General features: G+C 46.7%; 1 protein-coding gene across 1 annotated transcript in view; it reads right to left on the bottom strand.

The window, feature by feature from the left end:
* Positions 1–8,258: 8,258 nt before the first annotated feature.
* The window catches only part of LOC116514991 (TBC1 domain family member 4-like), a 46,639-nt gene continuing 43,054 nt past the window's right edge, over positions 8,259–11,843 (bottom strand). Inside the window, 7 exon segments of the mRNA XM_032226859.1 lie at positions 8,259–8,643; positions 8,645–8,708; positions 8,710–8,780; positions 9,787–9,819; positions 9,821–9,964; positions 11,610–11,773; positions 11,776–11,778. Coding sequence (XP_032082750.1) covers positions 8,569–8,643; positions 8,645–8,708; positions 8,710–8,780; positions 9,787–9,819; positions 9,821–9,964; positions 11,610–11,773; positions 11,776–11,778 — 554 coding nt within the window. The 3' untranslated portion in view covers positions 8,259–8,568.

Genomic DNA, 11,843 nt, shown 5'->3' with positions numbered 1-11,843 from the left:
GTTTTATAAATATGAGCATGATAGTGTAGAATAATCATATCCAAGGACCAGTGGTGGGTTTCAAAAAATTTTGGAACCTCTTCTGTAGGTGTGGTCTGCTTTCCGGGTCCACTGGTGGAACCTCTTCTAACCGGTTCGGTAGATTTGACGAACCGGTTTACGAATAGGTGCGAACTGGTAGGAACCCCCTCTGCCCCCCTTGCTCCAGGGTGATGGGATTAAGGCATTAGCCCTTTACCCATCTCACCACAGGGCACATGGGAGGAAGCAATGCTCAACCAAACTTGGACACAGCCTAGAGAGTTGCTCCTGCATGGCTCCATGGGAGTTTGACAACCAATCAGAATACAAGCTCAAGATCAAAGCCCAGAGAGGGCATAAAACAAGGGACTTTCAGCATCTCTGCCTTTTTCTTCTTCACCCAACATCTGGAAACATGTGATCCCCCTTTTCTGTTCAGGAGCTCAGGCCATGTGATCCTGTCCACCATTAAACCATCTTTCCAAGCAGCCTCCATGTTTCCAGTGTCTTTTCCCCCACTTGGAACTGAACCCAGAAGGACATTTCTTCCAACAGCCCCAAGAAACTTATTATTAGATCAACACTTTTTTGCATCTGTTGTGTAGTTTCAGAGACCAGGATTGGTAGTTATTGCAATCTGTTCCTCAAGTTCCATGCCATTAAACCAAAACAGAGCACCCAAGGCGTAGCCCAGGTCTACAGTTTTTTTTTTCCTAGCAAAAAACAGCTAGGTAAGGTTTTTCAGGATCTGGGAATGAAATTTCTTTCCTCATAAAGCATGGGATCAAACAATCCTCCAAAGTTGCTGAATCAGAACTGTCTATAAAAGCAACAGAGTTCTGCTTGATCAGGATTTCTTCCCATAATAAAAAATAATAAAAACAGCAGGTCCCACAGAGCCCGATTGTAATGACTTCAAGATGTAACGTTCTGGGAACAAAGCTGCCTTAGGCCCTTGTCTTCATTTACAAAAGCTGAAGGAGGAATGGGTGTCTTTCGTATTTATTGCTTCAATATTTGTTGAGGAAATCACCCGCGATGCTCCTAGAGATTGCAAGTCGTCATGCACCATGAAACCCACCTTGTCAGAGAAAGGGACTTCTGGATGCCTTGGGAGCTTCTGAAGACCTTCCACACAGAGCTTGCCGTTTGAGAGATTGAGCAAAGACAGACTCACAATCTTTTGTTTTGGTAACAAGTTGTTTTATTTTGTACATACCCTGTTTCCCTGAAAATAAGACCTCCCCTGAAAATAAGCCCTGAAAATATTGCAACACAGCAGGAACCATGAGGTGACCACACTCACCGCCTCCTGCACCTCAAAAATGAGACCTTCTCAAAAATAAGGCCAAGTGCTTATTTTGGGGGTCAAAAGAAAATAAGATCCTGTTTTATTTTGGGGAAAACACAGTATATATATATTGTACTGTAATTTTGGTATGGCAGGGAGGAAGAGTGACAGATCTTGACTTTGGTCCTGTCCCCCCTCCTATTTAACATCTACATGAAACCGCTGGGTGAGATCATACGACGGCACGGGATAAAATACCATCAATATGCAGATGATACGCAATTGTATCTATCTGCCCCGTGCCAGCTCAGTGTAGCTGCGGACGTGATGTGCCGATGCCTGGAAGCTGTCAGGATCTGGATGGGGATGAACAAATTGGTGCTCAATCCCGATAAGACCGAATGGCTATGGATGTTACCCCCGAAGGACAGTTCAGACAGTCCGTCCTTGATCCTGGGGGGGGGGGGAAGACTTCACCCCTCAGAGAGGGCTCGCAATTTGGGGGTCCTCCTGGATTCACAGCTGACACTGGAACACCATCTGTCAGCTGTGACCAGGGGGGCCTTTGCCCAGGTTCACCTGGTACACCAATTGCGGCCCTACTTGGACCGGAGGGCACTTCAAGGGTCACCCACGCCCTTGTCACCTCAAGGCAGGATTATTGCAATGCGCTCTACATGGGGCTACCCTTGAAAAGCGTTCGGAGACTACAGCTAGTCCAGAATGCAGCCGCGCGAGCGATTTTGGGTGTACCGAGATACACCCATATTACACCTGTCCTCCGCGAGCTGCACTGGCTGCCAATTGGTCTCCAGACACAATTCAAGGTGTTGGTTATCACCTTTAAAGCCCTACATGGCTCAGGACCAGCGTATCTGCGAGACCGCTACTGCCACACACCTCCCAACGGCCGATAAGATCCCACAGGGTGGGCCTCCTTTGGATGCCATCAGCCGGACAGTGTCGGCTGGCGGGCCCCCAGAGGAGAGCCTTCTCTGGGCTGCTCCGACCCTGTGGAACCAGCTACCCCCAGAGGTCCGGACCTTACCCACTCTCATGGCCTTCAGAAAAGCTGTTAAAACCTGGCTGTTCCGGCAGGCCTGGGGCTATTGACCTTATTGTAAAGGTCCAGCCCCGATTAGAATGTATGCGTGTTGGGAATTTTTAAATTATTCTTTTATTTTGCTTTTCTTTTTCTTTCTTTGTAAGCCGCCCGGAGTCCTCCGGGATTGGGCGGCCTAGAAATTTAACAAACAAACAAACAAACAAACAAATAAATTGAACCCCAAATTCTTGTGCTAAGCAAGATAGTTTTGCTCCGTTTTCCATCTTTTTTGTCACAGTTGTTAAGTGAATCCAGGGGAGGGATTCAGCCACTTCGGCGAACTGGTAGCTCCGACGATCAGCTGGGAGCGGGCCGATTCACTCCAACGATCAGGTGGGCCCATCCACCCGCCCCTGCGCTTTACTTACCTATATCCTCTCAGCTGATTCGCGCGGGAGAGCAGATTGCCCCACCTCAGCTGTGTTACTTCCCAGAAGTAACATGGAAGCTAAGTTTTATTAAAACTGTGCACACATGCAGAGCGTGCGTCAGGTCACACATGTGCGGAGTGCACAAGATGTGCACGAAGCACACGATCACCGAGCCGGTTGTTAAACTGGCAGGATCCCACCACTGGGTGAAGCTCTTGATAAGATAATGAATCTGGCTTCCCCATTGACTTTTATTTGTCAGAAGGTTGCAAAAGATGATAGAATAGAATAGAATAACAGAGTTGGAAGGGATCTTGGAGGTCTTCTCGTCCAACCCCCTGCTTAGGCAGGAAACCCTACACCATTTCAGAGAAATGGTGATCCAATCTCTTCTTAAAAGCTTCCAGTGTTGGAGCATTCACAACTTCTGAAGTCAAGTTGTTCCACTGATTAATTGTTCCAGCTGTCAGGAAATTTTCCCTGAGTTCTAAGTTGCTTCTCTCCTTGATTAGTTTCCAACCATTGCTTCTTGTCCTACCCTCAGATGCTTTGGAGAATTTGACTCCCTCTTCTTTGTGGCAACCTCTGAGATACTGGAAGACTGCTATCATGTCTCCCCTAGTCCTTCTTTTCATCAAACTAGACATACCCAGTTCCAGCAACAGTTCTTCATATGTTTTAGCCTCCAGTCCCCTAATCATCTTCATTGCCCTTCTCTGCACTCTTTCTAGAGTGCTTTCTAGAGTGATCACATGACGTTGGGTCACTGCAACAATCGTAAATGCATACCAGTTGCCAAGCATCCAAATTTTGATTGTGTGATTCCGGAAGTGCTGAAACACTTGTTAAGTCACACCATAGGCCATTTTTTTCAGTCATCGTAACTTTGAACAGTCACTGCATGAATGGTTGTGTAAATGTGTTTTATTTTCCATTTTCATTTTCGTACAGTCACACATATACTGTACAGAACCGGGGCCATATAACATTAAACAATAACACAGCCATTCCTCTTGTCAATAATACCCCCCAAAATAGAAACCCAATGTACCTCTTCGACCCTCCATACACCCTTTCTTTCGCCCCCCTCCAACTTTCCATCTTCCCACCATCATTCCCTCTACCCTACTGGAATGGTTGTAACTTGAGGCCTACCTGTACCGGCATCCCAGGTCCATCTCTCAGATACACGGGTGTCAAACCCACCATGCCACATTGCCCTCATGTGATGTTTCATGATGTTTTCCCCACTTACGGAGCTAGGGTGGGCGTCTCCTGTGCGTGATGCCTCCGGCTTGCGGGGCCGCCAGTTTGACACCGCTGTACTCAGAACATCCCTCCAACTCCTTCTCTTCCACAGCAAATCAAGGCTTGTGATTTCAGGCTGTCGAGCATCATTTCTAAAGTCAACACCCATCAATAACCAGATCATGTCCTGAAATGTTTCTTGGGCTCAAAAGATCTGGTGGCTCGAATAGGTATTCCTGAGCTCTAACATTATGTAGGGGGGAAAGCGAATAAAAGGAGTTTGGGAGAAAGGGGAGGACACAGAGGGAGTGCAAGAGAAAGAAGGAGGGGTTTGACTGGGGGGGAAGAAAAAAGGAAAGGGAAGAGAAAGATGGGAACAGGGAAGAGGAGGTGAGACCAAGGGGGAAAGGTGGGGGGGATAAGGAAACAGGATAGCAGAGGCTTTAGTGGGCCAAGCCTGAGGGAGAGAAGATTATAGAATAGCAGAGGCTTCAGTGGGCCAAGCCTGAGGGGGAGAAGAGTATAGAATAGCAGAGGCTTCAGTGGGCCAAGCCTGAGGGAGAAAGAGTATAGGAAAGCAGAGGCTTCATTGGGCCAAGCCTGAGGGAGAGAAGGAAATAGGATAGTAGAGGCTTCATTGGGCCAAGCCTGAGGGAAAGAAGATTATAGAATAGCAGAGGCTTCAGTGGGCCAAGCCTGAGGGAGAGAAGAGTATAGAATAGCAGAGGCTTCAGTGGGCCAAGCCTGAGGGAGAGAAGAGTATAGAATAGCAGAGGCTTCAGTGGGCCAAGCCTGAGGGAGAGAAGGAAATAGGATAGTAGAGGCTTCAGTGGGCCAAGCCTGAGGGAGAGAAGAGTATAGAATAGCAGACGCTTCAGTGGGCCAAGCCTGAGGGAGAAAAGAGTATAGAATAGCAGAGGCTTCATTGGGCCAAGCCTGAGGGAGAGAAGTATAGAATAGCAGAGGCTTCAGTGGGCCAAGCCTGAGGGAGAGAAGGAAATAGGATAGTAGAGGCTTCAGTGGGCCAAGCCTGAGGGAGAGAAGAGTATAGAATAGCAGAGGCTTCAGTGGGCCAAGCCTGAGGGGAGAAGAGTAGAATAGCAGAGGCTTCAGTGGGCCAAGCCTGAGGGAGAGAAGAATAGAATAGCAGAGGCTTCAGTGGGCCAAGCCTGAGGGAGAGAAGAGTATAGAATAGCAGAGGCTTCAGTGGGCCAAGCCTGAGGAGAGAAGAGTATAGAATAGCAGAGGCTTCAGTGGGCCAAGCCTGAGGGAGAGAAGAGTATAGGATAGCAGAGGCTTCAGTGGGCCAAGCCTGAGGGAGAGAAGATATAGAATAGCAGAGGCTTCAGTGGGCCAAGCCTGAGGGGGAGAAGATAGAGAATAGCAGAGGCTTCAGTGGGCCAAGCCTGAGGGGAGAAGAGATAGAATAGCAGAGGCTTCAGTGGGCCAAGCCTGAGGGAGAGAAGAAATAGAATAGCAGAGGCTTCAGTGGGCCAAGCCTGAGGGAGAGAAGATATAGAATAGCAGAGGCTTCAGTGGGCCAAGCCTGAGGGAGAAGAATATAGAATAGCAGAGGCTTCAGTGGGCCAAGCCTGAGGGAGAAGAATAGATATAGAGGCTTCAGTGGGCCAAGCCTGAGGGGGAGAAGATATAGAATAGCAGAGGCTTCAGTGGGCCAAGCCTGAGGGAGAAGAGATAGAATAGCAGAGGCTTCAGTGGGCCAAGCCTGAGGGAGAAGAATAGAATAGCAGAGGCTTCAGTGGGCCAAGCCTGAGGGGAGAAGATATAGATAGCAGAGGCTTCAGTGGGCCAAGCCTGAGGGAGAAAGAATATAGAATAGCAGAGGCTTCAGTGGGCCAAGCCTGAGGGAGAGAAGATATAGAATAGCAGAGGCTTCAGTGGGCCAAGCCTGAGGGAGAGAAGAATATAGAATAGCAGAGGCTTCAGTGGGCCAAGCCTGAGGGAGAAGAGTATATATAGCAGAGGCTTCAGTGGGCCAAGCCTGAGGGAGAGAAGAATATAGAATAGCAGAGGCTTCAGTGGGCCAAGCCTGAGGCAGAGAAGAGTATAGAATAGCAGAGGCTTCAGAGGGCCAAGCCTGAGGGAGAGAAGAGTATAGAATAGCAGAGGCTTCAGAGGGCCAAGCCTGATGGGAGTTGAGTGAAAGGAGGCAAGCAGAGGAAACAACGAAAACTCCAGCATCCTTACAAGGGTTAAGGCTACAGTTACAAGAAAGGAACCCCCAAAACACCTCCTTGTGCAACCACCCTAGAAAATATTCCGACGGCAAATGAAAACAATACGAGCAGATGCAGCAATGGCATTTATTGGAAATCTTCCATGTGACAACATGAACAATCAGTGAAACCAACATAGCGTGAAATGTTGTGATTTTTTTAAAAAAATAAAAAGTCTCGTGTGCTGTCATAACTCAAGACCACCGGCATCCAATTCTCGGGGGCTGCTTCTCCAGGCACAAGTGCCCCCCCCCAATGAAATTGCAAAGAAACAGCACTTTTTTTGCTTCCGAAAGTGTGATGTTTCTGCAACTCTGCCGGTTTTGGTGCAATTCTGTTGATTTGATAAGAAGCAGCGAGAAAATACGCCAGACACACAATTTTTTGGGAAATCTCCCGTGCAAAAAGCTGAAATTAGGGCAGTGTCCTGTCATGCATTTTGGCTTTTCCTTTGGGACGTTGCCCAGGAAAACTAAGAAATTAGATGATCAGGATTTTTTTAAAAAGGGGGGGGGAGGCGGGTTGGACTTACGCAGCAGCGGGTGGAGGAGATGCCGACTGTGTTCTCCTTGGTTTTGCTTGTTCTTTGCATAATGGAAGCACTGTCACCCACACCTGTTTCTTGGACAAGGAAGACACTTGGCTGAATTTGGCACAATTTTAGAGAAAGCAGCTGGAGAAACACGACAAGTCGTTCCCAATGTGTGGGGGCGGAAACGACACAACATGTTCCAAAACATATTTCTTGTGTTGGCTGATTGCTATTTTCATCCTTTTGATAGATCAAACGTTGATTTCAGTGCCTGGTCTGCATGGCAGAAATAGCTTCCCCCCCCAAAAAAAAATCCCAGAAAAACGTACTTAAGAAATAGGCACAGCAGCAAACAATGATGTTGATATAAGAATAATAAAACAATCAACGCCCATCAAAATTGCTAGATTTTCAAGAAGCCGAATCTCTGCTTCTTAATGCTTCTTAAAAAAAGAAAGAGGATACAGACATGTTAGCTGAAATGTACAAACTACCACTAGGGGTGCCACTCCCCTTGGCGTTAAATTTGGTGACCACCTATTTGTTCTTCCGTTGCAGGTGCAACGTTGAAGGTTTATGGGATCTTCCCTGGGAAGAAATACTAACTTTTGAAGAGGAAAAAAGCTAGAGAATTGAGGAAGTAGGAAGATCTTACAAGGATTTCTCCTTGGCCAAGTGGAATCGGGCTTCAGGATTTGGCATTCAGCTGAAGGACATCCCATCTATCCTATTTAAGCCTCTCAGGACTTGTAGTGCTCCATAGCATCTCTGAGCCATTGCTGAAGTGACAGGGCGGACCGTGGCACAACTAAATCTCAAGAGCATGAAGAATCTACAAGGGGCTAAGATAACACTCAACCCAACGAATTCCTGCAAGTCATAGGAAAGGAGTTGATCCCAAGCATTTCAGGCAACTTTCCCCAGGAGAGGAGCTTGCTTGGAAAGTCCTACCTGCGTTCTGACACACTCCCACCCCAGCCACACCTTAAACACTCATTTTTCGTTCTCTGTCTCACAAGGAAGGGGGAGTGAAAGGGGGTCCCTGATAGGTCTTCTTTGCTTTTCAGGATAGGGAATGGGTGACTTTTCATCAACTTTTCATCACTAGCTCTCCCTGAAGGGGACAGGAGGAGAGGCCAGTTGTGTCCGCTGGAGCACAACTGTTCCCAGCGCAAAGGAAGGACCAGAGATAAAGTTCCCTGAGGAACTTTAGAAATGGACCCCCAACATGTAGCAGACATGCACAGCACCCCCCATCCCACCCCTCAGCCACCCTCAGCTGGGACCTGTGCTGCTTTTTTGGAGGTGTAAATACATTCTTGCTTTTTATTTTTAGTTTTTTCAAGTGTTGATCAGTGTGTAGAAAAGACCCCGTTGCCTTCCTTGGCTGTGGGAAGGTAGAGTCTCCCATGTTTAAGTTACAAGCAGTCTCAATTCCACCGGTTTTCCCCCGTTTCGATCAGCCCTAAATGTACACCTGACCTTCTTCATTCGATCCCGTCTTTTGTTCTGCGCACTGCAAATTATGTACATGCGTTATATAAAAAAGAAGAAGACATGAACTTGGGATTTGCATATTGAGGTTGAAAAAAAGGCCTTTTCGCTACTGCGGCTGCTACTTGTAGAATCTTGTGAGATGAGGTGGATCTCCCTTCCAGCAGTGGCCTCGGCCTGTTCTTTGTTTCCATCTATGAGAAACCATATTCCTCTCTCTCTCTCTCTTTTTTTCCCCATTGCGTCTCTCCCTCATTTATGGCTTCCTTCTAGAATTTGTTTGGATGACAGTTGACTTCTTTCAGCAGCTCTTCACAGTCAGACAGGGCCTCTTGGGGCAGGTAGCCTGCAGATCTTCTCCAAGGTCTTCTGGTATAGAACCTTTTCCTCTTCCAGGGACTGGATAAATCATCATCTGGGTCTCCCTCCTCAGGGCCTCTTCCAAGTTGGCCTCCACGCCTTGGATCTTAGAATGGGCTATCTAAGAAGGAGCAGAAAGAGGAATAGAGATGGTCAGAGGAGGTCCTTCACTTCCGCCAGGCTAGATTCCTAGATTGGCCAGCCATCCTTTATTATAAAGGGCAGCCCTTCGTTTCAGAAAGGTCCCCTTTAGATTTTATTTTATTTTAAAGAAATACATTGTATTTTATTTATCCTATTTCTTACTCCCATCAAGTCAGCAATCTAGCCTCAGATCAAGTTTGTTAATCACTGGTTCCGGTCCATTTTTTTAATTCCATCTAAATGGAAGGGAATGGAATGAAAGAGAAGGGAAGGAAAGGAAGGGAAGAGTTGGAAGGGATCTTGGAGGTCTTCTAGTCCAACCCCCTGCTTAGGCAGGAAATCCTACACCACTTCAGACAAATGGTTATCCAACATCTTCTTAAAAACATCTAGTGTTGGGGCATTCACAACTTCTGGAGGCAAGTTGTTCCACTGATTAATTGTTCTAACTATTAGGAAATTTCTCCTTAGTTCTAGGTTGCTTCTCTCCTGATTAGTTCCACCCGTTGCTTCTGTTCTACCCTCAGGTGCCTTGGAGAATAGCTTGACTCCCTCTTCTTTGTGCAACCCCTGAGATATCGGAAGACTGCTATCATGTCTCCCCCAGTCCTCTTTCATGAAACTAGACATATCCAGTTCCTGCAACCATTCTTTATATGCTTTAGCCTCCAGTCCAGAGGTGGTATGCTGCCGGTTCACACCAGTTTGGGGCGAACTGGTAGTGGCGGTGGCACAAGGCTCCACCCACCCAGACATAATCAATGCCCAGATGGGCATGCACACGCGCCTCTCGCTACCGAACCAGTAGTGAAGAAAATAGAATACCATTACTGCTCCAGTCCCTAATATCTTTGTTGCTCTTCTTTGCCCTGTTTCTAGAGGAAGAAAAGTGGATATTTCCTTTGAGGGCTTCTTCTTTACCTAATTTGACATTGTCAACTGCCCCAAATTCAGATTGATCTTGTTTCTTTGTTGAGCTTTACCTGAAGTTTCTCTAAGAGGTCCATATTCTGCCTTCTTCAGCTGACTGTTGGCCCTTTCAAGTTTCTCTGAAGCTTCAATCTCCTCACAAGGGCTCAGGTTCTCTTGCAATTCGTCCTGCAGAACATGGTACTCCACCTCATAGGCATGAAGCTGTTTGGAAATGTCCATCTCAAATACCTACCATGGGTAATGAAAGAGAGGGAAAAATGTTTCCTTACAATCCACTGGCTACTTTTAAATTTAAATTAAATTCTTTTAAATTTCTGGACATTTATATCTCAGAGGACCTCTCGTGGTCTATGAATGCTAACATGCTTGCGAGGAAGGCACAGAAGAGGCTGTACTTCCTGAGAATGCTCAGGAAGAAAAATCTATCTCAGTACTTACTTCTGTCCTACTATCACAGCACCATTGAGAGTGTCTTGACATACGGCATTCTTGCATGGCATAGGAGCAGCTCTGCAGCAGACAAAAAAGCTCTACAGAGAATCATTAAAACTGCCCAGAATACCACCGGGCTCCAGCTACCAGCCCTGGATGATATCTTCGCATCTCGCTGTTTGAGGAAGGTTGCACAACATTCTCAGAGACTCTTCCCATCCTGCTTACAATCTTTTTGAACTGTTGCCTTCTTGCAGAAGATACAGAATGATTAAAACTAAGACCACACGTCTTCTGAATAGCTTTTATCCCAGAACTATAATTACACTCAACAATGAACTAAAAGGCCACCCTCAGTGAGCTGTTGGACAGCATTACTTGGTCTGTTGTGTGGATGCTTGGGTGGTTTAGGGACGGGGAATTTTTGGTGTGTGGGGGTATGTGTGGGATTGTCATGTGTGCTTGGCCTGGTCTATGGGTGTTATGTGAATTTTGTTGTATGGGTATACTGTGTATATACGTACAATGACAATAAAGTATTATACTTGAAGAGAAGACAAATAACTGAACTCTTTGGACCTCAGAGTGTGAAAGAAGACTAACCACATGCAAAGCAAAGAGGGAAGGTGGAAGCTCCCTGTTGTGGCCCGCCAGCGGAGCTGGTGGAAGACTCAGGCGATGAGGAGGTTGGGGAGGAACTTGGGCCAGTTCTGGAGCCTGCGGAAGGCTCTGATGAGGGCTCTGTGTCGGACGCAAAGATAGAGCTATGCCCGTCCGACATTTCCCAGCCACCGAAGAAGCAGCTGCCTTTGAAGGCTGAGATGAGTGAGGAGGAAGAACAGCTGGGGCCTGTTCCAGATGCACATATGCGCAGAGCAGTTAGGAGAGCTGAGCAACTGAGGACAAGGAGTCGACTCGGGAAGCAAAGCACACGTGATGCTGAATGGCCTCTCCCTGGCTGAGGAATAAATAGAAGGAGAGGGGAGTGGTTGTCATAGAAGACAACAGTTCATATTTCTGAAGATTTTGCTCATTGTGTTTCCTGCTGGTCAGAACTTAATTTGCAGCCTTTGGGCTGGGAGCTCACAGCCTTGCAATTATTGCAAGGAACTGATAAGGTCTGTAACTGCAGTTAACTCCCTGAAGGACTGTTGCCTGTATTTTTCGGTGGGTGAATGCAATTAATTCACAAGAAGTAAATAATAAAGAGGGGTTTTAACAGACATAGTAAAACAATACAGAATTAACTAAAAGAGAAAAGAAAAATAAGAAATAATTTATATCTGTTAAAACTATTAGAAAGTTATTTTTTTTAAAAAGAAGGAACAGTGAGACATAGGTTACCCCCAGAACTCAGTACTGTCAATCAAGTGATGCTTTAACGGGATTTCTGCTCCTAGGAAGGAGAAAGAGAAGGCGGGTAGGAATAAACCTGTGTTACCTGGGCCATTATCTTCTCCATCTGGGGCTGTGACATGTCTGGCAGAGTGTTCTTAAGAAACTCAACAATGCCTTCAAATGTCTCACACGACATGATGCTCTCCTCCTGGGTGCTAAGCAGGCATAGTGCTACCTTAAATATGACTTCTGTACCTTGAAGGAAATGATATCTGGGGCGAGAAAAGAGCAAAACAATAGATTACAGGCAGGCCTCGACTTATGACCAATGGGACAC

Source organism: Thamnophis elegans, chromosome 11, assembly GCF_009769535.1.
Source record: "Thamnophis elegans isolate rThaEle1 chromosome 11, rThaEle1.pri, whole genome shotgun sequence".
NCBI classification, from domain to species: Eukaryota; Metazoa; Chordata; class Lepidosauria; order Squamata; family Colubridae; genus Thamnophis; species Thamnophis elegans.
Note: the sequence above shows the minus strand (reverse complement) of the source record. Positions and strands in the feature narration are given on the sequence as shown.